This window comes from Podarcis melisellensis (genome assembly GCF_964234715.1).
Source record: "Podarcis melisellensis genome assembly, chromosome: 9".
Taxonomy (NCBI): Eukaryota; Metazoa; Chordata; class Lepidosauria; order Squamata; family Lacertidae; genus Podarcis; species Podarcis melisellensis.
Window position 1 is genome coordinate 222821 of NC_138541.1, and position 26600 is coordinate 249420.

Sequence of the window (26600 nt, forward strand, 5' to 3'; positions counted from 1 at the left end):
ACAATTTGAGGCAATTAAAATGTTAAAAGTTAAATAAACCTTGTGGAAGGAGGCATGTTAAGGTATATAGAAGTATACATATGGTTAATTTGGATATGTTATTATTGAATATTATTGAATATGTATATTATTGAATATGTATATTATTGAATATTGTATACCCAATGTATCAGCCACCTGGGGGGTTTCACTGTTTGTGTTTTGGTAGTAGGTAATTTTTTAATTTTCTTAAGACAAACTAATGGTGAAGAATGGGGCTATCAGTGGCTACTAGCCAGGATGGCTCTGCTCTGCGCAGCAAGGCTTCTGCATGTCACTTAGTGGGAGCCACAGGAGGGATGGTGTTGGTCTTCTACCCAGTCCTGCTGGTGGGTTCCCTTTAGGTTGGCACTGTGAGAACAAGATGCTGGACTAGTTGAGCAACTTCTTTTGATGCTCTTAGGAGTCTCATTTCCTGAAGGGGGGAGAGGGGGGTGCAGAGCCTTTGCTCCCAAGAGGTGGCTGGAAGCAAGCAAGGGCAGGCCCCCCCAATTGGGCAGCGGGTTTTCCATGCCCCCGAGAGAGGCAGAGGGTGGAGGCAGACATAGAGTGGGGTCAAGATGCTGCTGGAAGTCTCTGGCCCTGACCCTGGTGGGCTGGTGGTGGTCCCTGTCTGGAGAGATTTGGGTTCCCCTTTGGTCATTTTGTCTTCCTTCCTGGGCAGGATCCTCTCCCCTTACCTTCACTGCCCTCGTCTCCAGCGGAGTCTCTCCTCACGCAGCCTGAAGATGATGCCCATGACGTTGGTGGCTCTCCTGGGCACGGTGCTCATCGCAGAAGCCTCTGTGGCTTTTCCCGCCAACTGTAAGTGCCCCAGAGGCAAGCTCCATCTCAGGGGCCCAGAAGGGAAGGGAGGGGGACAGAATGTGGTCCACAAAGGGCTGTGTGTCTCTGCTTAAAGATGCACAGGAGGGAGAGAAAAGCAGGCTGCACCCAGATGTGTAGCTCCTGTGCCTTGTCAGCATCTAGCTTCTGTACTCAGAGGTCTGCAGTGGTTTAATAATAATAATAATAATAATAATAATAATAATAATAATAATTTATACCCTGCCCATCTAACTGGGTTTCCCCAGCCACTCTGGGCAGCTCCCAACGGAATATTAAAAAATAGAATCAAACATTTAAAACTTCCCTAAATAGGTTTGAGGGATGTGGGTGGCGCTGTGCTCTAAACCACAGAGCCTAGGGATTGCCGATCAGAAGGTTGGCAGTTTGATTCACCGCAAAGGGGTGAGCTCCCGTTGCTCGGTCCCAGCTAATGCCCACCTAGAAGTTTGAAAGCACATCAAAGTTCAAGCAGATAAATAGGTACCACTCCGGCGGGAAGGTAAACAGCGTTTCCGTGAGCTGCTCTGGTTCGCCAGAAGCGGCTTAGTCCTGCTGGCCACATGACCCGGAAGCTGTCTGAGGACAAATGCCGGCTCCCTCAGCCAGTAAAGCAAGATGAGCGCTGCAACCCCAGAGTTGTCCGCGACTGGACCTAACGGTCAAGGGTCCCCCTTACCTTTAAACAGGTTTGGGCCAAGTTCAAGGTATTACTGTTCAAGGTATTACAAAGCCTTTGAAAACTTGGGACCAGTTTACCCGTGAGACCGCCTGACCCCCCAGGTGACCACTCAGCCACTTCAAGCAGCAGAACTGGCACTGCTCCAGAAGCCACATAATACCCCCATTCCTAAGAATGCAATCATTTGGTGTGGCAGCACCTACACTTTGGAACTCCCTGCCTATTGACATCAAGCAAGCGCCTTTCGTTATTCTCATTTCTGCGCCTTTTAAAAATATTCTTGTTTAGACAAGCCTACCAAAATAGGTAGAATTTTAAGCTGCTTTAGCATTTTAAACTTTTTGTATATTTTAAAGCATTGTTGTAAATTTCGATCGATTTTCTTGTTTTATTCTTTTGTAAACTGCTCTCTCTCTGTGTGTGTGTGTGTGGTTTGGTTTTGATTTTTTTTACAGTCAGGCGGTGCATAAATTTTTGCAAAATAAATAAATGAATGAATAGTTTGGGCGGGAGCTGCCCTATAATAATAATAATAATAATAATTTGTTTGTATGTCACCCATCTGATTGGGTTGCCCCAGCCACCCTGGGCTGCTTCCAACTATTAGAAGACCACCGTGCCCTGGCCGAGGGAGGGGGGCACCCTCAGTGCAGTCCTGCCACCCAGCCTGGTGGCTTGGCATTCAAAACTCATGAAGGGGCGCTTCCCCACCGCAGCCCTTCTGCCACCGCTCCCCCCCCCCAATTCTCTCTCTTCCCCTCTCCAGTGCAGGTTGGGGACATCAACGAGAAGGTGAACCTGACATGCGACGCCCCGGCGGGGCAGCGGGTGAGCTGGGAAGTGGAGGACGGAGCCCTGGTGGAGATGGAGGAGCTGCCACCCTGGGGGCACCTTCTGCACGTCGGCCCCCTGGACCTCGCCTCTGCCCGCAACTACACCTGCCGGGGAGCTGCAGGACAGGTGCTGAGCAGAACCTTCCTGGCCGTGCACGACCCGGACTTCCCCCTCTTTGTCCGAAAAGGTGAGGTGGGGATCAGGGGACCCCTTGGGAGCCTTCGCAGAATCTGCGCCTTCGTTGGGCTCCGACATTACGGCTGGGGAGGGCGAGTCGGGACCTGCCTTTGGGCATTTGGATCCTAGGACTGTTATAAGAAATAGGCTTGGCTTGAACAGCCTAACTCCAGCCAAGGGACTTGGAATCCCTTGAGGTCAGCAATCGCTCAGAGATTTAAACAGGGGCTACGCGGGTGGCACTGTGGGTTAAACCACAGAGCCTAGGACTTGCCGATCAGAAGGTCAGCGGTTCGAATCCCCCTGACAGGGTGAGCTCCCGTTGCTCGGTCCCTGCTCCTGCCAACCTAGCAGTTCAAAAGCACGTCAAAGTGCAAGAACATAAATAGATACCGCTCCAGCGGGAAGGTAAACAGCGTTTCTGTGTGCTGCTCTAGTTCGCCAGAAGCGGCTTAGTCCTGCTGGCCACATGACCCGGAATCTGTATGCCGGCTCCCTCGGCCAGTAAAGCGAGATGAGCGCCGCAACCCCAGAGTCGTCCGCAACTGGACCTAATGGTCAAGGGTCCCTTTACCTTTATTTTACAACCAGTTGAGAGGAAGCAAGGATTCTTTATTGCACCTGTTGCAACCGAGTCTCCCCCCTCAGCCTTGCAAGGAGATGAGGAACCCCCAAGACACGTGTGCAACAACTTAAAAAGCCCATAAATTATCTGTCCCCTGGGCAAAAATACCACCTCAAAACGGAACATTGAGGTAGTAGGAAAGGGTTGTCCAAGAAGCCCTGAGCAGGCGCCAAGATCCTGTTTTCCAATTTGCTTTCCAGCTTGTCAATGAAGATACTTTGTTAATGGCTCTTCCTGGCCTGTCTGATACATTCTATCCCTTTCTTTACATATGGTAAATACTCTTGGCCCCGAGCCCATTGACAAAAGCCTTTCCCCATTCATAAACAAAGGGCCTTCATGTTGACAGGGCTGCCCTTCTTTGACTGGTCCAACCAGTTTGCAGACTGGCGACCACTACGGCTAGGCCAGTGGTGTCCAAACTTTTCAAAGAGGGCCAGATTTGATGAAGTGAAGGGCCGTGAGGGCCGACCAAAGAGCCAACCAGAGTTGCCTTTTTTTAAGGCTAAAGTTGTTGAGCTTTACAGGATTGAAGTTGTCAAGGTTTCTTTGGGGATTTTGCCCCAGGAAATAAACTGCCACAGGGGCCAAATTAAACCGACCGGCGGGCGGGATTAGGCCCCCCAAACGGACTTTGGACATGCCTGATCTAGGCGTTCCTGGCTAAAGAAGTGGTCAGAAGAGATCGGCGAGTCTAAACATGGCCTTTCCACTTCCTATAATATTTCGGAACCGGCTTCATTCCTAAATTGTAACTTTTCGTTCATGAAACCCGATGAATGGGCGGTAGATGGACTATTTCTCGCGGGCGCTCCTGCAGGGGGCGCTGTAGCCCAAGTGGAGACGCGGAAAAGGCTCTTGGCGAACCTGCGCCACGAACCCCGATTGTCTTGTGACAGAGCCATAGAACTGTAGCGCTGGAAGGGAACCCCAAAGGTCATCCAGCTCAGCCCCTGCAATGCGGAAATCACAGCTCCAGGATCCCCCCGACGGGGTGGCCTGACAGATCCCTTGGCTCCTGGTCCAGCAGTGGGAAGGGCAAGGCAGTCGCCAGGGTCCCTGCTAACCACTCTGCCCGCTCCCTGCAGCTGGAGAGGCAGAAGCTGAGGTGACCTGCGAGGCGCCTTCGTACAGGGGCACCTTCAGCTGCTGGTGGAAGACTCAGCACCCAGCCGCCTTCCGCGCCCGCCTGCGCCGCAAGTGAGTACCTCCCTCCCCTCCTCGCTTTGAGGTGGGACCTCTCTGAAGGGCCTGGAGCATCTGGAGCATCAGGGGACATGGCGAGGGGGCTGACACCCCCCCCCTCACGGTCACCAGCCAGCCAGGCACCACCTCTTCAAGCGGGGTTGGATGGAGCTTGCAGGCTGGCAGCTTTGAGCCCCAGGACCCCCCCCCTCTTAGCGTCATAGGATTGGAACAGCCCCTCCCAAGGCTCCTTGCTGGTTTTTCTGTCTCCGCAGAGGACCGGGCTCTGCGCGCTGCCCCGCCAGAGAAGTGTCTGCCTCTCCGGGCGAGGTGCGCCTCCTGCTGGAGGACTGCTCCCCCTGCCCTTTCGGGGAGAAGACGGAGCTGGAGCTGGAGCTGGAGGGGCTGGGCGAAGACGGCAGCTACGAGGCTCTCCGGAGGGACGTCGCCATCCAGGACATCGGTAGGGACGCCAGACCAGCCCTCCCCGCCCCGCTCCAGAATCCCAAGGAGGCATGAGGGGAAGCCCAGCAGCTGCCTTTGGAGGCCAAGCAAAAGGACACCCGCAGAACTAGGGCAGGATCACAGGAGCACAGCGTGGGAAGGGACCCCCAAGTGCCATCCAGTCTGACCCCGGCACTGCTAAGGGTGGGGCTGCTAAGTAACTGGGGCAGTTGGGACTGCCTATATGGAATGGCTCTATGGAGCAAGAGCCTCCTGAGGCTTCAGCCTGGTCTCTCCCCCACCACACGTTGGACTACAACTCCCAGCAGCCCTTGCAGCCAGCGTGGCTCTTGATGGCTGGTGCTGATGGGGGGGGGGCAGCAGCTTGGAAGGGGCAAGGTTGCTTTTAAGTATGAAAAGCAGATGATGTCAGTCCCTCTAGTTCTGCTGTCAGGAATTTCTCTTGCTGCTGACCCTTCTGCACAGCTGATCCTGCAGGGAGTCTTGCAAAGAGCTCTGCGTCCACTAACAGATCAAATTCTGCTTTTTTGGGGGGGGGGGAGTTAACTGACAAGCACCTCACTGGCTGGGAATGCCTCAACCAAAAGATCAACACCTGCTGATGGTTCCCAAAGTGGGTGGTAGTGGGATTTTAGAGGGATTCTAAGTGCTAAGGGGCAAGGGGGCAGCCAGGGGGCAAATGGCTCTCAGACTTTGAAAAACTGGTATCACACTGGATCAAATGAATTCTGTTGAATTAATCAAACTAAATTTTTAGTTGTTAAATTCATATACCACCCATTGTCCAAAGATCACAGCATGACAATACAAGATTAAAACACAAAATACATAATAAAAACAGGGGGCGGGGGAGCAGTTGTTGACGGTTTTTAATTTAATTCTGTTATCTTCCTCAGTGGGTTGTACAAACCGCTAATTTGAGAAATGCTTTTCATAGGTTGGGTGGTGCTGGGGATGAGTTTATGGCACCAAAGGGGCAGCAGCCTGAATAATATTTGGGAACCTCTGATCTAGATGACCTGGGCCTCTCAGTAGTGGAAGGCAGTAGCAGAAGGCTGGCCAGTTTGGTGTAGTGGTTAAGAGCGGTAGTCTCGTAATCTGGGGAACTGGGTTCGTGTCTCCGCTCCTCCACCTGCAGCTGCTGGGTGACCTTGGGCCAGTCCCACTTCTCTGAAGTCTCTCAGCCCCACTCACCTCTCAGAGTGTTTGTTGTGGGGGAGGAAGGGAAAGGAGAATGTGAGCCGCTTTGAGACTCCTTAAAGGGAGTGAAAGGCAGGATATCAAATCCAAACTCTTCTTCTCTTCTTCTTCTTCTTCTTCTTCTTCTTCTTCTTCTTCTTCTTCTTCTTCTTCTTCTTCCTCACCATTTCCCTATTGTGGCCCCTCCAGAGGCAGAGGGAGGGAGGGAGGGAGGGGGGGCTGGGTGAAGCCTGACGGCTCTTGTCATCCCTCCCCTTGCAGTGAAGCCAGACCCCCCAGAGAAGCTGACCATCCACAAGGAGTCGGGTTCAAAGCTGAGGCTCAGCTGGGCTCCCCCGGCCTCTTGGCACTGCGCCTCGGCCTACTTCCCTCTGCGCTACCGCCTGAAACTGCAACATTACGATGGCACCCAGAAGGAAGTCAGCAGCGTAAGTAGCAAGCTGCTTTTCCATGCCTGTTTCGTCCCTCGTGGGCTGGTTTCTGACCAAATTGGTCAAGGAGATGGAGCTCCTCCCATGAAGGAAGGTTGCAAAGTTTGGGACATTTTAGTTTAGAGAAAAGGCAAGTGAGAGACAACATGATGCCAGTTTGTAAAATTATGCCTGGTGGCCTGGAGAAGATGGACACAGCTTGTTCCCCCTTCTCTCATAACCTAGAAGTTATGGACATGTGATGAGCCTGAACGTGGGGAGATTCAGGACAGAATCATAGTCTAAGCAGCACATAGTCAGCCTATGGAACTCCCTCCCACAAGAGCCAATGGTGGCCTCCAACCTGGATGGCTTTAAAAGAGGATTGGACAAAGGCATGGAGGAAAGGGCTATGGAGGGCTACCTCTGCTCTCCACATTCAGTAAATGCTTCTGAATCCCAGTTGCTGGAAACCACAAGAGGTGAAAGTCTCTCTTTTGCTCCAATCCTGCTTGCAGGTTTCCTACAGGCACCTGGCTGTGAGAACAGGATGCTGGACTAGATGGGCCACTGGCCTGATCCAGCAGATGCTCTTCCTATGTTCTCTGCTTCTTCATAATGTTACATATCAGGATGAATTTCCAGGCACTTACCCGGGGGTCTGTGCTTCCTTTGGAAAAGATGGCCCTGTAGAGTCTGTGGTGTCTTTATGATGTAGGGTTCATCTAAACATATTGACAGGCTGTGTCTAGATGGAGAGAGTTCATTCAGCTTCTGAGATGGTCCTGTTCTTTCCATTGCTGCAGTTTCAGATTCCAAGAGACCCCAGACATCAGGTCTGACCCTCTCTGCAGAATAACACAGACTTCCTGCCTTTGTGCTCCCCCTCCTCCAACTTGCAAAAGGGACACTTTTTCTCTGTTCACTTCTCTCATTGTTCACTATAACCCTGGAAATTTCCGCCTCCCAAATCCAGATGCGTATTTTACCTTGTTGATGGCTTTCACTGATGGGCTAATGACAGGCCACCACCAGCCTTTATTCTTCCAGTGATGCCCATCTCGATTAAATCTAACTCTTGTTGGATCCAAGAATTATGGGGGACTTGCACCCACAACATCTGTCACTCAGAACCAACAACAATAACATAACCAGCCACTTTCCCACCTGCTCAAGGGAGCTGAGAATGGGTGAGATCTCCTGACCACAAAGGTGTCCCCCGCTCACTGCCAAAGTGGGCCAGGCCAAAGTCAAGGGCTCCTCCAGCTCAATAGTCTAATCCCAACATCTTCCAACCAGTTGCCCACAAGTGAGGCACAGTAGCCTCAGCTGACTCCCCTTCTTCTGTTCTTTGTCCCCAGAACCTGATCCTGGAAGGTATACTGCCCTTGTGCAGGGAGGATCTAAGGCAGAAATAGTCAATGTGGCAGCTTCCATTTGCTGCTGGACTCCATCTCCCAGCATCTAGCAATGGTCAAGAATGATGGAAGTTGGAGTCCAGCAACAGCTGAAAGGCTACAATTCCCCAACCCACATTCTCTGAACGTATCCTGGCTAAGAGCCTCTTGCAAATGGGTTCGCAATACCAGGGCTCAGTAGGTGGGCCTGTGAGCACCACGGACTCTAGCCATGGCCAACGAGAGAAGCTGGGACCCCTCTGCTCTGTGGGACCCCCACATCAGAGAGCCTCCCTCCCCCCAGCAGGCCCTGGCTCTGCCCCTCTTCCAGCCCAGTCACACCTGGTTTGCCCTCCTTACAGGACCAGCTGGAGGAAACCATCAAAGATGCGGAGGCTGTGCATCGGGCGCAGATTCGCTGCCAGGATCCTTTCACCAACTCCATGTGGAGCCTGTGGTCACCCTGGGTCACCCTCCGCTGAGGACGCCTGGGGGGACGCTGCTGCTGCCGCCTCTCTTGGGGGACCCGGCCAGAGGCCTCTCCACAGCAGCCGCCGCCTTGCAAGCCTCCAGCTCTCCAGGGAACTTCATCTTCCTCCTCCCCCTCTGCTTCTGCACCTCTCCTCTCAGTTGGGGGGCTACTGGTGGGGCAGAATGTATCCTTGTCTCCATCTTGATGCCTGAGAGGTGTGTTTTCAGGAGCCTGTTCCTGGGCTGCAATCTGTTTCAACTCTTTTTAATTCTGAATCTTAAATCCAATCATTCATTTATAAATACAGTGGTACCTCGGGTTAAGTACTTAATTCGTTCTGGAGGTCCGTTCTTAACCTGAATCTGTTCTTAACCTGAAGCACCACTTTAGCTAATGGGGCCTCCTGCTGCTGCCGCGCTGCAGGAGAACAATTTCTGTTCTCATCCTGAAGCAAAGTTCTTAACCTGAAGCACTATTTCTGGGTTAGCAGAGTCTGTAACCTGAAGTGTATGTAACCCGAGGTACCACTGTAAAAATGTTTTATATTCTGCTGTGCAGTACAGAAAAATACTAAAACTGTTTACAGCAATAAAAATGCAAAACCTTAACCGTTTTGGAAGCGTGTGCGCTTAATTGCCTGGGGAGGCTGGTGGAACAGAAATTGCTGCAGCAGCCCCTGGAGCCTCCTGACAAAGCGGAGGCAATAAATTCACCCCACCCCAGGCCGGGGGGGGGGGGGATCAGTCCCAATGTCAAGAATAAAGAACTGGTCTTCTTTCGTGGCTTCCAATAGATAACCACCTCCTTCCGCCAGATATACCTGGACCCATTAAGTGCGGGATATAGCCATTCTGGAACTCTGAACTCACCATTGGAGGGTGATAAGAGGAATAACAAAGAAATATGGGCTTGACTCCATATGGTCTTGGTCTATGTCACTTATTAACAGCAGTAAAAAATCTCCCTCCCTCCTCTGTCCCAGCAGCCACTATGGAGAAATTATCTTAATGATTTAGATGGAAGTAAACTCTGTGGATGGGAGCTTAATCAGTACAGTGGTACCTCGGGTTACATACGCTTCAGGTTATAGACTCCGCTAACCCAGAAATATTACCTCGAGTTAATAACTTTGCTTCAGGATGAGAACATAAATTGTGCTCTGGCTGCCCAGCGGCAGCAGGAGCCCCATTAGCTAAAGTGGTGCTTCAGGTTAAGACCCATTTCAGGTTAGGAATGGACCTCTGGTACGAATTAAGTACTTAACCCGAGGTACGACTGTAATGTAAAAGACTTTCCAAATCTGTTTTGATGCCATATGGATGACTGCGTACAAGACTTAACATCTGTACATGCATTTTTTCTGAAAGACAGCACTTTATACTTGCAATTGTTTTTAAAAATCTCAATAAAGTTCATGCATGAAAAGGAAAACCTGAGCCCTGAGCTCCAGTTGTCAGAGTGAGTGCGCCTTAGCAGGCTCTCAGCAGGCCCTGCTCCCACCCTCCACCCTCCCATCTCCTTTTTCCTCTCCCTCCTTCCTAGAGCAAGTGAACTGAATCTCTCTAAAAGGGTTGCCAACCCAAAGACTGCATGATCCTTTTTATAAGGAAACAAAGCACTTTTATTTTTAAGTCATTCTGGAAACTTTTCATATTTGCTTTACCGCCAGCAGATGGAGACTAGTTCACCGTAACATCTGGAAACTGTAAAATTTCACTTGTCTGCAAATCTAAATGTCTGTGATTTATTCTAGCCTAAGCATTGTTACAAAAGTTGGACACCAGCCCCACTCTCTGCCAAGCAGTAGCAAGATTCCCGGAGGGTTCCAGGCACTAACCCAGGGTTGTGTTCCTATTGGGAAAATTGAGGTGCAGCTAGTGTCTTTAAGAAATATGGTTTACTGACACATTTCTACACCTATAAGTCTACAATGGGGTGGGGGGGTTACAGAACATTATGCACCAAGAGAACAGGTTCTGCTTCAATCTCCAACCCAGCCATGATGCACAGTAAAATCTCGTGCTCTGAATTAGGGTGGGGGGAGTGGTACCCTCTGATGTTTTGCGTCAGCTTCCGTATTGTTTCTGGAAGGCTACTTGGTCATGAGATAAAATGGGGGGGGGAAGTCAGCACATGACTTTCATTAAGACCCTCCCCTTTTGCCCTACAATTCAAGCAGCAGAGACCTACCTTGCCAGACTGTTGTGAGAATAAGGTGAGATTTCTCCTCTGCTGGAAGGACGAGTTGCCAAAATCAGAGCTCATGTGATGCCAAGGCACAGAGAGAGATTGTTCTCAGCAACCAGATGCAATGGCAAAAATATACCAGGAGTGGGCAGTGCAAACCCACACAACCCAGCCAGAGGGAGAGAAGAGGGTGAAGGAATGGGTTTCCGTGCAGTCAGTTTGAAAATGACCCCAAATCCCCATTTTTCCTCCTCCCAGGGAGCATTTCTAAAATGCTCTAACTTGAGCTCTTGAGGCAAAACCCAGCTGTATAAACAAAAGTGCTCAAAGCGCTCTCCCTTATCAGTCTGTGATGGCAATGAGTGGCCTTGCCAGTTCCAGTAGAGCAGGGATGACACGTCTGGGTCTTATCTTACATCCTGACCACAAAGACGCACAGACCTTGTCAAGTCTGACAAGAGACCTGGGAACGGCGCCAGGAGTTAGTGACCTCCTGCCCCCAAGATAAGAGTATAGGAACAGGAACAACCTTTTATGGTCAAGAGTACAGGAAGAGGAAAAGCCTTTTATGGTTAAGAATACTGGAGCAGGAACATACGTGATGTCAACCTGCGTGTATAAGCTGACACGGCTGGATTCTTGGGGAAGGGGGCAGAGGGTGCCTGGAGGATATATATACTGCATGAAATTTCTCATTTCTTTGGACTTGCTGTGGACTGACCACGCAAGTGCCTTCTGCTATCCGGAGAGCAGAATAAACTCTTTCTCTGAATCAACCTCTGTGTCATTTGACTTCCTTCCTCCCTCCCGGGAGCAACGCAGAGCCCACCAGTCGGTAAAGTCTAATAAGGCTACAAGGGGACCACTTCAGGTGGTCTGCAGAAAGAGCAGTCCCTGGCTAGCAGCCAATTAATGGATTCTTTTGTATTTTTACAGCAAAGGAGGGGATGGAGGACTTGGAGTTTGCAGTGCCAAAAAAGCTAGCCTGGCCTTGGGTAACTCCGTACCTGCTCAGAGTGTAGGGACTTTATTTGCTGCTGCTGCTGCTCATGCAGAAAAACCACCTGAAGCCAAGCCTGAGCAGCAGAGGCTTCTCCCACACAGTCTGGCAGCAAGAGAAGCTCTTGAGGGCCACAGTCTCTCTAGGGCTGGGCTGCTGTGGTTTGCGGGGACGGAAGCCCCTCACCCGAGGGGCTGCGGCTGCTTGCAGCACTGCAGGAGAAAATTAATAGTGCTTTAAAGGTCAAGGCCAACACTTTGAATTGTTCAATCTTCAAACATTGAATTGAATCGTCAGGAGGCACCCTGAAGATTTGATCTTGTCCATAATGCAGACACTGGGCAAGTTCCTCCAGAGAACTGGGGAGACCAAGTGCCTAAAAATCAGAGTTGGAAGAGATCCCAAGGGACATCGAGTCCAACCCCCAGAAATCCAGGAATCGCAACTATAGAATCCCTGACAGATGGTCCTCCAAACTCTGCTTTAAAACCTCCAATGAAATAGAATCATAGACTTGTACAGTTTCCAGGGAACTACAGTGGACTAGATGACTGGAGGGATTTCCTGGCATTCTATGAAACCCTGGACAGCTGCTGCCTGACAGTGTAGGCAACACTGGGTTAATGAGCCAATGACCCCTCCACTCTTTCACCTCCCCCTCAAACTTCGGGTTCAAGAGCCTCAGGCGCACATAATTTCACAAATATTTATTGATCCGATTCTGTCACAGAAATAAAATGGGAGCAGCTGATGAAGCGAAGGGGACTGCAGGCCTGATTCTGCCTCTCTCTCTCTCTCTCTCTCTGTGTGTGTGTGTGTGTGTGTGTGTATTGTGTGTGTGGGGGGGGGTCTTCATTCCCTGCCCTTTGTATTTAGCTTCACCTCCCCCTCCCTTGTGTAAAAAGAGCCCCACCTGCCTCCCACAGCCCACCTCTGACAAATTCCCTCCCCCACCTAATTATGCCCTTTTAAAATGTGTTGAAGGATTAGTGGGTTTCTCATTTTTATTATGTATTTTGTGTTTTTATATTACCATATGCGCCTGAATATAAGCTGCACCTTTAAAATTGGAGGAGGCAAAAGGAAAAAAAGGAATATCTATATATATTTATATGCCACTCCATTCCTCACTACTTCTGGCTCCATTCTGGGGGGGGGGGGCAGGGGAGCTGTGCTGTGTTGCTAGTGGCCTTTCCCTTTCCTTGCTCTCTCCCTTACTGGACCAACAGGAAAATTATATAACAAAATAAAAAAAATCTCTTCCAGTAGCACGAAAGCTCATACCAGTGACAAACTTAGTTGGTCTCTAAGGTGCTACTGGAAGGATTTTATTTTATTTTATTTTTACCAAGGCAGACCAACACGGCTACCTACCTGTAACTTAATTAATATTGATATTGATAACAACAATAAAGCACCCCTTTCCTGTAATCCAGATCTTTTGCTTGGATCTCCACAGCAATTATTAGAGGCCAGCCCATTTTTCTCAGGAGGCCCATCCCTACAGCCCAGCACCCTGTTCTCACAGTGGCTGACCAGATGAGGGAGCCCACAAGTGGGGCAACAAAAGCCAAAAGTGGGGGTGGGAAGAGGGTGCAGAAAGAAAAGAGGGTCCTGATCCAGAAGCAGCCGCTAAGGAGTGGGAGGATGTTCCTTGACAGCAGGGGATGGGTAGCGATCAGTGGGATTGCCATGAGGAATTTAAAAAATAATGGAGCCAGCCATTTGTGTCAGCAATGAAAGCATTGCGTTGACTGGGTTTGAGATATTTGGATATGATTTCTGATCAATCCACGCCTCTGCTTCCCTGTCCTATTTCTCTTCCTTGACAAGACACGAACACAGCCCAGCTGCCAGTTGCTTCACTGGGCATCCTCAGTACATAAAGATAGTAGGTTACCTTGATGTAGTTTAATCTTTAGACAGATCTTAGGGGCCAGGAAGAGAGTTCACAAGGAGATGGTAAATACTCTTTCCTTTCCATCCTTCCGTTCTCTCCTGTTTTCTCCGGTTTATGAACTTCCTAAAAGCATTTCTCTTCGCTTCCTCTTTTATTTCCGCTGAATTGCATATGCATGCTCAAGTAGGAAATTAGCTCTTTGTAGTTTTAACCTTAACTTTGTCCCCACGTGGGTTTTTTTGAAATGTTCAGTGGAAATCTGATTGGTTCTTGCGTACACTGTGTAAAAAGCTCTTTTGTGAATAAAACAACCTGGGCCAGAGGGTGGAGAGGAATCATTATTATACACACTCCTCCCAGAGTCTTGCTGGTTCAAGTCTCTGTGTGTATTCTTATTATCAGAGTCCAATCCTTCCTTTGCTTTGGGAAAGCCTCAGGGATGGGAATGGAAGAGACAGGGGTCTTTAGGACCACTGCAAATCCTGCCCCCAGCACACCTTATTGAGGAAAGGGGTGAGGCGGGGTGAGAATGCTGCACCCAGGTTTGTGAGCTGCCTGTGTAGGGACCTGGGCTTCCCTGTGGAAGGTCAGCCTGGGGGGCGGAGGAGAAAATAAAGGGGAGCTCTCCTCACCCTGCTGGGGTCAGCAGATGAAGGGGCTAAGGGACCTTGCAGGTTTCCCAAACAGCAACCCCCTTGCCCCCCCTGCGTTAGGTGGCTGCAGCCTCATTGGTCTGCTGGCAGGTGGGGGGCATTGTGGGAACAGAGGGCAGCTTCTCTTCCCAAGGGTGGGGGCTGCAGCCTTCCCAGAGCACCCCCGCTATTGGGTGCTTCTAAGGACACAGCCCCAAAGAGGGCGGTCTGGGGAGCAGGCAGCATCTCTCCCTCAGCCCCGGCTGCATTGCCTGGGAGGGGGCTGGGGGGGTCATTGCGTGCAGTTTCACCCCCCAGTATCCGGAGGGGGCCAGGGTGCGTGTGTATATTTGAGGCTCTGGTCTCCCAGGGCACAGTGCTTGAGCAGGGGAGGGGGCAATGGGGTCACACCACCCCCACTGATCTTGAAGGAAAACTGGGCAGAGGTGGGGCTGTTTATTCCAAGTTCAGGAGAGGGGAGGGGAGGGGAAATCCCAGATATTATTATTATTATTATTATTATTATTATTATTATTATTATTAAATATACCACCCTATATCTGCCCCATGCATGTATTCAGGGGGAGGAGCAGCTGCTTCCAACTTAGAAAGAACAGCAAGTGTTGAAAACTTCCTTTTCCCAAACGTTTGGCTCCCAGGAGCAATCCTCAGTCTGAGGAAGGACATGTTTCTGCTGAATACGCACCATTAAAAACACTTTTTCAAGGTGGGGGTTCCCTCTTAAGAACAATCTGTGCCGTGTTTCTCTTCCACGCTCAGTCTCAAACCCCCTTTAGCAGGTGAGCCACTTTCACCAACACATTTCACACATTCTGCAGAATGAAAACTGTGTGTTTATGTCCTCTTCCCTTTTTCCTTTTTTGTTGTGTCTTTTAGATATAAACCTGAAGGCAGAGAGAGACTGTATTGGTTTTGTGTTTACAGATTTGTGGCCAGTTCTGAGAGCCTTTTGAACCAAAGAGCTGGGCTGGATTAAGCCCTTGGCTAACGGCGGGGGGGGGGGAGCAGTTCTCCACCCAACTCTGAACCCCCACATATGAAATAATCAAATGCCCTTCTTTCCTTGGAAGCCCTGCTAGGCACCCTGCCTCCCCCCCCCCATCCCAATTCTGGGCAGCCCCTACTGGCCCTGTTCCACAGTCCCCACGGGACAGCATCAGCTTCCCCTCTGCAGGTCCCCACAGGCACTGGGCCATGCAGCCCTCAGAGGGGGGGCAGCAGTGCAGCCCCTTCCCCTTACAGAGACCCCTTCGCCCAGCTAATGCAAGGAGGCAGCCATGACCCTGACACAGCCACACACCCCCCCACTATGCCTCCCAATTAGCCCAGACCTTGCTGAAAACACATTAATTAAGTAGTACAAAACATAAGACCCTCCGCAGTGCACCCAATTTCAGGTTGCACGGCTGCTTGTTTCCTGCTTATTATTCTCCAAAGGTGAGGGGCTTAAAAGTGGAGCCAGGAGGGTCACACACACACACACACACACAGACACACACACACACACACACAGAGTGGCATCTTATGGCGGATGAAAAGAGCAGAGCTGGATGAGCAGGGGTTGAGGCTGGCCTGGGGAACCGGCTCCTCCGCCCTCCCTAGAGCCATGGGGGACACCCAGTTCCAAGGCCAGCTGGGCAGCAGCCCAGCCAACGAGGGCGCAAGCAACTTGATGGGGAGGCAGGGAGGTTCAAGGGGCGAGGACGAGAAGGAGGGTGGTCATCAGAGGAGGTTCCTTCGCTCCCGACAGAACCATCTGTCACTTCATCAGGGGTGGCAAGGAGGAGGACGAGGTCCACCACATCTCCTCCCCTTCCAGCAGTTTCCTGGAAAAGAAAGGGGGCGAAGGGGTTTACCACACCTCAGCCTCGGACAAGGAGCTCAGCCACAGAACACAAGCTTTGAATGCAAAGGGTTCTAGATTCTACAGAGTAGGCCAGAGCTTATTTTGGGGTTCAGGGCCGGATGAACTCCAGTCTTTTATTAAGTGCACTATTTGAGGCTGTTTTAAGCTTTGGCACACAGAAGGAAGGAGACGGGAACCAGATTCAGCCTTCTTGGTACAATCTGACTGCCCTGTCAGTTTGCATTTCTTAGTACAGAAAGTACTGAGCTGATATGTAGATATATTTCCCATTCTAATTAATTCAAGAGGGTCCTGGAAGCTTCTCTATGTGAAAGAAACAAGCAGAAGTTCATGTTGTTTGGGTTATTGCTTCAGAGAAGCTTAGTACAGCTGGCTTAAACTGGTCCTGTTCTATTTTTCTGCCAAGGTTATGCTGACTATAATAGTAAGACCAGAAAATCAGGGTTTCACTTTCTCTTTTGTCTCTCTTTTGTTCTGGGTGGTGTTCTGTATGCTTAGTGTTAAGGTTTAGTCTTCTTATAAGTTATTGTAAGTTTAAGTTAAGTTTGCTGCAACTGGATTTCTTATGGACAGGGCCAATCCTGAATGTATTGGTTTTGTGACCATTGTGCTCATTTACTAGCAGTAAAGGTCTGCTGGATGAAACATTCATGGCCTCTGGTCTATTTTTGGGGAATCCTGCAACATGTTTAAGTTTTTGCTCTGCTAACTCTACGTTGGAGTTCTGCTCTGGATCAATATTGAGTGGAATACATGATGCTTTCTCCGTTTGCCATAACGGAGAGCATATTTTACTGCCACTCATCCACATGTGGGCAAAGGCATGGGACACCCAGGGAGTCAAGGAGCACCCAGCCCTGCAGCCTCAATTATGGAGGTGCCTGATAGGGGCAGGTGGGGTGGGGTGCTGCAGCCCTTACCTGTAGGCAGCGATCTCTATGTCCAGGGCCATCTTGACGTTGAGCAGCTCCTGGTATTCACGCATGTAGCGAGCCATTTCCTCCTTGGCTTCAGAGATCTCCTGCTCCAGTTCTGCCACTCTCTCCTGGGGGTGGGGTCAAGGGAAAAGGGGAGACTGTAGGCTGGAACTGATGAGACCACCCCCTGAACATTACCCCCTGAAAGCACAGAAGACCCCACCTCTCCCTCTCTCTCACACACAGCCCTGAACTACAGCTGGAAGCAGGAGTTTCTCTTTTCCCATTCCTGCAAGACTGCTAGGACCGCCTCCTCCAGAGAGATCACCACTGTTGCAGGAATTTATGTATAGGTTGGGGGGGTTGCCCCTCCAGCAGATATCATGCACATGCAGCCCACTACCAAAATCAGCACAAACACTTTTGTGATTTGTCCCCACAAAACACTTCATCACAGTTTCTTCCTATCTATTCAAAGGGCCTTTGCTGCACGATACCAAATGTAAGAATTCGCTGATAAATATATCTATGTACTGGCTCACTGGGAAAACTTCAGAAATTCATCTAGACATGTGAGCTCAGCTACTCAGCAGCCCCTCTGTCTGAGTGATAATCCTTGGCCTCCTGATATCTGAGTGCCAGACAGGTAGCCATTCCAGAAATAACAAACCCAGATGGAGACAAAAGGGTGGGATTAACTTGGCTGGGAAACAGGGAAATGTAAATGTCTGTTTTGTTTCACTTGATGGGTGTTTGGTGGAGGGCAAGGGGAACCATGGGGCAGGGTCCAGGATGCTCAGATTCCTGCCACCAGACCTCCCCTTTCATGATGTAACCGTGATGTATGAGTGATGTAGTTTGGGGGTGTAACATGGGGATAAGCAGCTAATAAAAGTTGGGGTCTTCTTTTGTTCTGGGATGCCATCTTGTTCCACCTGGTGGCAGGTGGGAGTCCTGTCACAACAGTCTTCAATAAAGACCAAGCCGACTGGCTGCTGTTTTGCTCTGGTCTTCCTGGCTGGTGTCCTTGTTTCTTTTCCAAGGGAGCCTCAGATTTCTCCGTTAACACCACCAGCCTGAAGTCCCTAAGAACGTAGCTGAAGAAGGAAGGGTGGGAGGGGAGACACCGGCCTCTTGCACTCCCATAAACACAGAATCGTAGAGTTAGAAGGGACTGCCAGGGTCATCTACCGTAATTCCCTTGTCCCCAGGATATGTGTGAGAACTCCCAGCCTCTTCCCCCCCCTTGACCTCATTTCTCTCCATTGACCTCCCCCCACCACACACAACCACCTGCCCTGACCTTCTGATTTCTGCCTCTTTGCCTGCTCAGCTACTCTTCTTTCCTCCAGGTCCTGTGGGAGGTTTTAATCTCAGCCAAACTCTCATTTCTCACCTTGGCTGGGCATTTCACGCCAGACAATTTAAATGTTCAATGAAGGTACAGAAGCCCAGGCAGCATTGCAGGAAAGGGATGGGGGGCATTCAAAGCCAGCCAATTCCTAACCTAATAGCCACTTAATCTGCTACACATGGGAGGTTTAACCTGGCAGGCCTTCATCATTAAATCAATCTGCCTATTAATAATAGAGGAGCTGTAAGTGGTTTCGGGGCCATCCTGCCAGGGCACCTCTGCCTTCCCGCCCTGAACAAGCCAGTCCACAGAGGCAGTGCCATTCCCACGCCCTCCCGTCGCTCAAGGGCAGGAGCAGGACCTGCAGTGAAGAAGAGACGAGTGCAGGCAGGAGAAGGACCCCCGCACCTTCACCAAACTCAGAGCCCTGGAGAAAGCTGAATGCGAAAAGAAACTGGGCAAGGACCTAAGAACTGCCACACACCCTGAAGAGGAGTCGGGCATAAGGAACCCCCTCCCCGTCCATGAACCTGACGTGCAGCAAGGGAGACAGAGGGACAGAAGAAGGAGGGGGCAGAGAAGAGAAGCTGCCTGGAAGACAAGAGCATCCCCAAGGGCTCCGGGAAGGAGGACCTGGGAGCCATCTTGGACCGACTGTTCAAACCTCTCCTCCAAGACGTTCATGGCATCGACAGCTATCAAATGCCCCACAGAATTGTGCTGGTGGCCGGAGATTTTGGCGGTAGCGAGGCTGAATCCGGAGGAGGCAGCAGAAGGGGAGGCCCTTCTAGAGTTGCCAACATGGCGCCCTCTAGATGCTGCTAGGACTCCATCTCCCAGCATCCCAAGCGTCAGACATATGGAGCCCCCCCCCCTTGACTCCCCCTGCCAGATGAGCAGGATTCCCAGCCCTTCCGGCGGAGATGGGGGTCAAGTCGCCGCTTTCTCTTCCCCTGGAAGGACCCCAGGGCAGGCGCCGAGAGCAGGAAGAGCGCCAGCCGGAGTCCCGGGCCCCCCGCCGCAGAGAGAGAGGCGCATCGTGACCCGCGGGCTTGGAGACGAGAGCGGCGGCCCCCTAACTCTCCCGGCCTTACCTGGCAGCGGGCCACCTCGGCTCCCTGCTGGCCCTCCAAGCTCTCCAGCTGCTTGTGGAGGGAGTCGATGGCGCCGCGCAAGGTCTCGATCTCCGCCGAGCGGGTCTGCAGCAGTCGCCGGTACTCGACGGTCTCCTGGCGGATGCTGCGCACGGCCTCCTGGTTGCGGCTGGCCAGCTCGGCCACGGAGGCGAACTTGGAGCGGTACCACTCCTCCGCCGCCTGCATATTCTTCGCCGCCAGGCTCTCGTACTGGGAGCGGATGTCCCGCAGCGCGGCGGAGATGTCGGGCCGAGCAGCCGCCGCGGCCCCCGGGGCGCCCTCCACCGCCACCCGGGTGGCCGCGGCCAGCTCGGCTTGGGCCACCAGCTCGGCCCGCTCCTCGCCCAGGAGCTTCTGCAGGAAGGCTAGCTCGGCTCGCAGGGAGCCGGCCGCCCCGTCGGCGTCGCAGGTGGCCAGCGCGGCCCGGGCGGCCTCTTCGCGCACGCGGCTCAGCGTCTCCTCGGCGTCCAGGCGCCGGCGCGCCTCCTGGGCGCAGCGCTCGCGGAGCTGGCCGCAGGTGAGGCGCAGGCGGTCGCGCTCTGCCTCCAGGCGCGCCTTGTCGCCGGCCTCGGCGTCCAGCAGGGCCCGCAGGGCGCGCGCTTCTTGCTGGTAGAGCTGCGGCAGCCGCGCCGGGGTCCGCTGCTGCCGCCGCAGCGCTTCCAGCTCCAGCAGCAGCGCCCGGTTCCGGTGCTCCAGGTCCCGCACGCGCTCGATGTAGGTGGCGAAGCGGTCGTTGAGGTCCACCAGCTGCTCCTTCTCCTGGGCGCGCAGCCCCAGCAGCTCCGCGTTCAGGTTGCTCACCTGCGCCAGGTCCAGGCGCTCCAGGGGGTCAGTCAAGGGCCCGAGCGCGGAGGCCGAGAGGCGAGCCGAGCGCCGCGGCACCGGCGAGCAGAAGCTGACTCGGACGGAGCGCGCCGCCCCACCGCCACCTCGGTAATCCTCCCACGGCTTGCGCCAACCAAAGCCCTCGGAGTCCATCGTGGCGCCCGGAGGGACAGAGGACGCGGAACGGCCCTCCAAGCGCGGCGATCGGAGCCTCGCGGTGTCCCTGCCGCGCTACCCACTAGCCCTCCCGGCCCAGCTCTGCGCCAACTGCGAACTGCGGCAGAACGGGCCGCCTTTATATAGGGGCAGAGGCAGCCTGGGCAGCCAATCAGGGCGCGCTGCAGCAGGGGCAGGAGAATTCGCTGGTTCTCGGAGCAAAGGCGCTGGAAATGGGAGCGGGAGGGAGCCGGAAATCTTTTAGGATCCCCCTTCTCAGAGCGGGCACGTGTTTCTGCCCCCCACCCATCCTCAGGGAAATATCAAGCGCGTGGGGAAAGCGGAGGTTCTTCTGTGACATCCACGCGGCTTCTCTCGGCGCCTGAGAGGGGACTGCGGGCAGGGGGAGCCAAGAAGACCACCTCCTCCAGGGCCGCCAGCAGAAGGCGCTGGACCCGCGGCAGCCAAGGCAGGGCGGGGTGCGAGGGGCCCTTAGGTGTCGCTCTCGAGCCGAGGAAGGAGCCTGCCTGCCTGCCTCCTTCAGCCCCCTCGGCCCCTGGTCAGTTCTACTGGCCCGCCCCCTCATCAGCTGGACTATGCAATGGCCCGCCTTGGGGCGAAGCCGGCGGCTGAGGCCTGCAGGAAACCTCGTTGGGAAGCCGGGCTGGGAAGAGAGAAGTGGCAGCCCCGTAGCCCCGCCCACCAGCTGGGTGTGCCGGACTGGGCGCGGGGACTGTGCCATCATGATAGAAGTGTCACCGCCCTGAGACCTCTGGGTATAGGGCGGTATATAAATTCTATTATTATTATTATACAACAAGAAGAGGAAGAGCCCTAGAGTTGGATCTGCTCCATCATCCGGTTCTCGCATCGGGCCGGACTTGCGGGTGGCGGCAGCTGGTCTTCCTACTAGCCAGAGCTGCCCCGGCTGTGGAGATAAGACACAGACATGGCGGCTGGTGGCCATCGGTCCCTCCGGGTTTCCCGTGAGTGGGCGGGCTGGAGTGTGTGTCTTTCGCTTCTTCAGCTAGTGGGCAATAAGGGGCAGAGACGCTTAACAAGGGGGTCGCTGAAATGCCGCAGTTGACCTAGAGACCCCCCCAGCCCCGTTTGCACCACAAACGAGGGGAACCGGGATCCCAAGAGCTCTCGTCCTACTGCTCTTGGGGGGGTTGGACCCGGCCTTGAGATTCATGGCCCCTTGGGCCCTACCTCTGGGGTCTCTTCTCCTGCGGCCCCTCACTGCCCCTGCTTCTGCCTCTGAAGGCGGCCGCAGCCAGGAGGAAGGCGAGTCCGCTTCCTTCGGGCTCGGCGGAGCCTCCAGCACCATGGACAGGTCCCGCTGCGCCCTCGAGAGCCACGAGTCGGCCAAGGACAAAAAGCTCACCGACTTGGCGAGGGCGGCCTACGTGGAGTGGTCCAGCGCCAGTCCTGGGGCCAGTTTGCCCGACTCAGTTCATCTCAGCCTGACCTCCAGCGACCCCTCTGGGTGTGCGCGCGCAAGTTCTCCGCTAGGGGGCCCCCTCTGCAGGTTTCAGAAGGATCCTGACAAGCCGGAAGGCGTGCAGAGGACGAAGAAGGGTCTGGAAGCCAAGCCTGATGAGGAAAGGTTGAGCGAGTTGGATATACAGTGGTACCTCGGGTTACAGACGCTTCGGGTTACAGACTCCGCTAACGCAGAAGTATTACCTCGGGTTAAAACTTTGCTTCAGGATGAGAACAGAAATCGGGCTCTAGCGGCGCCCCATGAGCTAAAGTGGTGCTTCAGGTTAAGAACAGTTTCAGGTTAAGAACAGACCTCCAGAACGAATTAAGTTCTTAACCCGAGTTACCACTGTATTTAGCCTAGAAAAGAGCAGAATTGCCCTCCTCCACAGTCACTTGAGGACACACCTTCATACTCATGGAAGACGATCTTACTGGGCTACGAGTAATCTCCAAAGAAGAAGCAGCTCAGAAAAGGGCGGAGGGAGAGGGGATGTGATGGGCCAGATCCCTAAGGGGTGGAAGAGGGAGCCAGCTTGCTTTCTGCTGCTCCAGGGGGAGGATCCGAACCAACCGATTCAGAGGGCAATAAAGGAGACTCCGACTAACCAATGGGATGAACTTTCTGCCAGTAAGAGCTGTTCGGCAGTGGAACAGACTCCCAGGAGAGGTGACGCCTGCCTTGGAGGTTTTTAAGCAGAGGCTAGATGGCCGGAGATTTAGGATCCCTGCATTACAAGGGGTTGAGCTAAATGACCCTTGGGTGTCCCTTCCAATTCTACAGTTCTGTGCTCAGGGCAGGTGGTTCAGGGAGGGGAACACAATGCGCTTGCAACAACCTTTCCGCCGCCGCCGAGGAACAGCTGGATTGGATCCCGGAGAGAGACTTTGACATTTTATTGTGGAAAGAACCAGTCACTATAAATTAGCGGCGGGGCGGGGGGAGGGGTCAGAGGAGGGGGCGGCTGTCTGGTGACGCCTCTCCGGAATGAGGTCGCAGCACCGAGCGGCGCTCCGCCGCGTGAGGAAAAGGCTTTTCGGCCAGTCCGTGGCGCCCTTCCGCGCCCCTGAGCTTGCGGTCCGGCGCTCGGGTCACACCAGGGCCGCCGCCCCGGAGACGGACGTGACCTTGTGCTCCTCGGCCCAGGGCTGCAGGTTCTGCAGGGCGAAGAGCGAGGAGTTGTGCAGGCAGAGCGGGTCCTGCTGCAGCGGCTGCCCCAGGCTCTTCTGGAAGGCCTCTTGCTGGAGGTGCAGCATCAGCCGGTTGGCCTGCTGGCGCTCTGCCTCGCGCTCCTCGGCCGTCTGCCGCCTGGGGGGTCGGGGGAGAGGGAGAGGAAGGGGGGGGGCGTTAGCGGCAAGGACGGGCGAGCCAGGAGGGGGCGCCCTGCCTGGAGCAAATGGAGGAGGGGAGCGCCGCCCTTTCCGAACAAACAGCACTGGCAGGTGGGGAGGGGTCGTGTCTCTGGCAATCTCCCACCTGACGCCCCCTCCCACCTGCCTGGGTCTCTCTACATCCCGCCTCCCACCCTCTTAGCGCTTACAGTGTCCGGAGCGCCTCACCTACATTTCTCGCTCATCCGTACAACAACCCTCAGAGGTGGGGCGGTATTATTATCATCACGACCATTTTGCAAACAGGGTGGGGCTCCCCGCTCTCCTGAGGACCCTCCCCCACTACGGGGTTCATCTGGGATCTGCGTGGCTTGCAGCCTTTAAAGTTCTCATTAATTTATGGCCAGGTAACCATCTTGTATTGAGTATTTTACATTTTTTTCTGGTTTTAAATTGTTTTATGGGCTTTTTTGGGGGGAGGGGGCTACTGTAAAAAGCTAGTGATAAATGAAAATCATCATCATCATCACAACAGTCACGACGGCAGCGACCCTCTCTCCTCGCCTCGTACCTCCACTTGGTGCGGCGGTTCTGGAACCAGGTCTTGACTTGGGCGTCGGTCATCTTGAGCGCTTTGGCCAAAGCGGCTCGCTCGGCGGATGCCAGGTACTTCTGCCTGTGGAAGCGCTTCTCCAGCTCGCAGATCTGCGCCCGGGAGAAGGAGGTGCGCGGCTTCTTGCGCTTGGGCGGCGTGCGGTTCTGGTAAGGGTGGCCTATGCGCCGGGCGACGGAGAAAGGCGGCAGGGCGGCTGCGGGCAGAGCAAAAGAGGACGAGCCTGGTCATAGAATTATAAAACGGGAAGGGGAGCCCTAAAGTTCATCGAGTCCAACCACCTGCCTTGATCAGGACGGCGGTGGAGAAGACTCCCTCCGGGGACGCCCTTCCCGGGATCACCGACCGAAGGGATCGCATCCCCCACTCAGACCCTGACGTTCCTGCGGCTCAGCTGGGAGAAGAGTCTCACCAATCCCTCTCGCCTATTTCCCAGGTCGGAGACGTTTGGACGACCTCTAGGGATCCCATCCCGCCAGGGGGCAGCCGCAGGGACCCCTCCCGTCTCAGTGTGAACTCTGGAGATCCAGGCTGCCGTCGCCCCCACCCGCCCAGAATGCCGCCGGCAGGAGAGAAGCGCAAGGTGGGGGCGTCCTCAACCGGAATCCCGAGGAAGGAGTCGAGGTGGGAGGGAGTCCCGCGGGTGAACGGGCAGATCCTGGCCGCGCCCGCCCCCCTCATCTCCTGTCCCTCTTCCTGGCAAGGCAGGAGGGCAGGGAGGGGGCAGCCGCTTTCGCTCCCGCTGTATCTTCACAGCAGTGCGAGCCGGGACCAAACCTTCCCCCCTCCCGCTCCCCCGGCTCCCCACTCACAGAGAACGGACGGAAGTCGCAAGAGGTGGAGCTGGAAGCCAAACTCTTTTGAAGGCGGCTGGCCTAGCAGATGATCCTTAAGTTCCCTTCTAAATCTATAGTTCTATGAAAGTCTCCGCCGACTGCGAGGCGAAGAGGTCTCCCAGTGTGGGGCGACTGGGGGGCAGAGGCCCTGCAGAGCGAGCCGGAGATTTATGGGAAGGGCCCGCCGACAGCCTTGCCATACAAGCCTCTCTGCAGCCTTCCTCTCCCGCCTGGCGAAAGTTATTGCGGAAACCTGAAGATCGCGCTCATATTCTCCTGCCCCTTCCGAGGAATTCAGGTGTTAAAAAGGTTTGGGGCAGGAGAGACCCAAAATGCGGGGAGCCCTCTGGGTTCGGCACCTTCCTTTTGGGGCTGAGCCCCAGGAAGTCTTGGCTCAGATCCAGACACTTCTGGGCAGGGGTGCCAACTGGAATAAAATATGGGGGGGGGGGGTTTGAGGTAAGCCCCGCCCTGCATAGCTGATCACATGACGTGGTGCACGCACACCATTTCGATGGCAATGTCCACCAACTTTGGGGGGCGCCCCCTCAAATATTTTATTGGGGGCCCGAAGACCCCTCGACCCTTGGGAGTTGGCTCCTACGCTTCTGAGGAAAGCTGAACAGGGGAGACTCCGCGCGCTGGAGCACAGGGCTCCCTCTGGTAGACCTCGACGCGGAGGGGGGGTGCCTCAAGTCTGCGGGAGGGCCCTGCCATCGTGTGAGGCTGCTCTCACCTGCCATCCGGTCCTTGGTCAAGCGCCTGTTGCTCTCCATCCAGGGAAAGGTCAGGCTAGCTCCCCCCGGCTGGGGATGCGCCGCTGCGGAGGGCACCGGCCTGTGCGCGGGCACTCGGATGACGCCGCCGCCAGCCGCTGCTCTGGGAAGGCCGTAAGCACCCAGCGAACAGGCCGGGTTGTATTCTGCTCCGTAACCGCCGCCGTAAAGCGCCAGGTCGGGCTCCCCGAGGGCCCCGACGGCAGCTCCGCAAATGGATTGGTGCTGGTGCTGCTGCTGCTGCTGCTGCGAGCAGCCGAGGATCTGGTCGATGCCGAAGCGGATGGGCTCTTGGGGCGGCGGCGGCGGCGGCGTGTGGACGGTCCCCTCCAGCAGCTCCAGGCCCGAGGGCTCCATCCTGCCCTCCTCAGCAGCAGCGGCGGCTCAGCTGCCGCATGCCGGCGCCCGGGTCCGCGCAGGGGCACCACGCTCTCGCTGCCTCTTCCAGGGAGCCTTCCCCGACGGCGCGCCCCGGACGGGCCTCGCAGAGCTCACTGCGACGGCGCATCGCCCCGCGGTGGCCCCATGAGGGGCGGCCGGGTGGCCGAGCGGCCCCTCCGACGGGCGCGGAAGCAGCGGCGCTCTCTCCCGAGGCTGGGCGCGCTGCCGCCTCTGCTCGGCGGCTGGACATACCCGGAGAGCGCCAGGGGCCACGAGGCTACGGGCACTTTTCTCCCCGTCTCCATCTCCGCCTGCCAAAATCGCTGCCTCCAACCTTCTGATTGGCGGCCTCTGGGAGTGATTGACAGGCGGACATCCAGACGGGGCGGGGCGGGGATGATATCAGAAAGAAGCCGCCCAATCGCTGCGCCTCCTCCTCCTCCTCCCGCCCTTCCAGTTGAGGGGTGTCTGGGTGGATCCGGAGGGTGGGGGAAGGTGCTTCCCCGCCGCCGCCACGCCAGGGAACTGACGCTTCGGTCACCCGGGCCCGAAATGCACACACACAAAATAAAATATAGTATTTCATTGGGTTGCAGAATCCGGACCACTCCAGGCGGACTTCGACAGCGGGAGGGGGGAGGGCGGGGATGCCCTCGGGGGTCTCCGTCCGCCTGGCGTGATTCGGAGCGGGACCCTTTCTCCCCGCCCTTCGAGACAGCCTTTGTTCCCCGGGTCCCCCGTCGGGTCCGCTGCCCTTTCCAGGCGTCGGTCGGGGGAGAGTCTTGACCTTTGGGTTGCCTTCCCAAATGAAGCGCTTGAATCCGCTCCGCAGGCCTGAAACCGCGGCCCGACACCGACTTCTCGGCAAAGC

General features: G+C 54.5%; 3 protein-coding genes across 3 annotated transcripts; 1 reads left to right on the forward strand and 2 right to left on the reverse strand.

Moving 5' to 3' along the window:
• Positions 1-683: 683 nt before the first annotated feature.
• On the forward strand, positions 684-8919 carry LOC309377687 (interleukin-12 subunit beta-like). The gene is made up of 6 exons (XM_081925317.1): positions 684-843; positions 2313-2567; positions 4271-4382; positions 4643-4830; positions 6294-6460; positions 8202-8919. The coding sequence occupies exons 1-6, from the start codon at positions 768-770 to the stop codon at positions 8319-8321; spliced, it is 918 nt and encodes a 305-aa protein (XP_081781443.1). The 5' UTR covers positions 684-767; the 3' UTR covers positions 8322-8919.
• A 6604-nt stretch (positions 8920-15523) lies between these two features.
• On the reverse strand, positions 15524-20439 carry LOC309377632 (alpha-internexin-like). Its single transcript, XM_081925206.1, has 3 exons — positions 19284-20439; positions 16839-16963; positions 15524-15877 (listed from the first exon to the last, which is right to left on the reverse strand). Exons 1-3 carry the CDS (start codon positions 20301-20303, stop codon positions 15811-15813), a joined length of 1212 nt encoding a protein of 403 aa, XP_081781332.1. The 5' UTR covers positions 20304-20439; the 3' UTR covers positions 15524-15810.
• A 2339-nt stretch (positions 20440-22778) lies between these two features.
• Positions 22779-25736, reverse strand: TLX2 (T cell leukemia homeobox 2). The gene is made up of 3 exons (XM_081924258.1): positions 25309-25736; positions 23695-23932; positions 22779-23100 (listed from the first exon to the last, which is right to left on the reverse strand). The coding sequence occupies exons 1-3, from the start codon at positions 25703-25705 to the stop codon at positions 22884-22886; spliced, it is 852 nt and encodes a 283-aa protein (XP_081780384.1). The 5' UTR covers positions 25706-25736; the 3' UTR covers positions 22779-22883.
• Positions 25737-26600: the final 864 nt, after the last annotated feature.

Bases quoted from the DNA above. Each gene is read 5' to 3' on its own strand.
- LOC309377687 (XM_081925317.1), top strand. From the start codon at position 768: ATGATGCCCATGACGTTGGTGGCTCTCCTGGGCACGGTGCTCATCGCA. The intron at 844-2,312 runs GTAAGTGCCCCA...TCCCCTCTCCAG, and splicing joins TGTGGCTTTTCCCGCCAACT to TGCAGGTTGGGGACATCAAC. The intron at 4,831-6,293 runs GTAGGGACGCCA...CTCCCCTTGCAG, and splicing joins CGTCGCCATCCAGGACATCG to TGAAGCCAGACCCCCCAGAG.
- LOC309377632 (XM_081925206.1), bottom strand. From the start codon at position 20,303: ATGGACTCCGAGGGCTTTGGTTGGCGCAAGCCGTGGGAGGATTACCGA. The intron at 16,964-19,283 runs GTAAGGCCGGGA...CCCCACCCCCAG, and splicing joins CCGAGGTGGCCCGCTGCCAG to GAGAGAGTGGCAGAACTGGA. The intron at 15,878-16,838 runs GTAAGGGCTGCA...TTTCTTTTCCAG, and splicing joins ATAGAGATCGCTGCCTACAG to GAAACTGCTGGAAGGGGAGG.
- TLX2 (XM_081924258.1), bottom strand. From the start codon at position 25,705: ATGGAGCCCTCGGGCCTGGAGCTGCTGGAGGGGACCGTCCACACGCCG. The intron at 23,933-25,308 runs GTGAGAGCAGCC...CTCTGCCCGCAG, and splicing joins GACCAAGGACCGGATGGCAG to CCGCCCTGCCGCCTTTCTCC. The intron at 23,101-23,694 runs GTACGAGGCGAG...CCGACCCCCCAG, and splicing joins AACCGCCGCACCAAGTGGAG to GCGGCAGACGGCCGAGGAGC.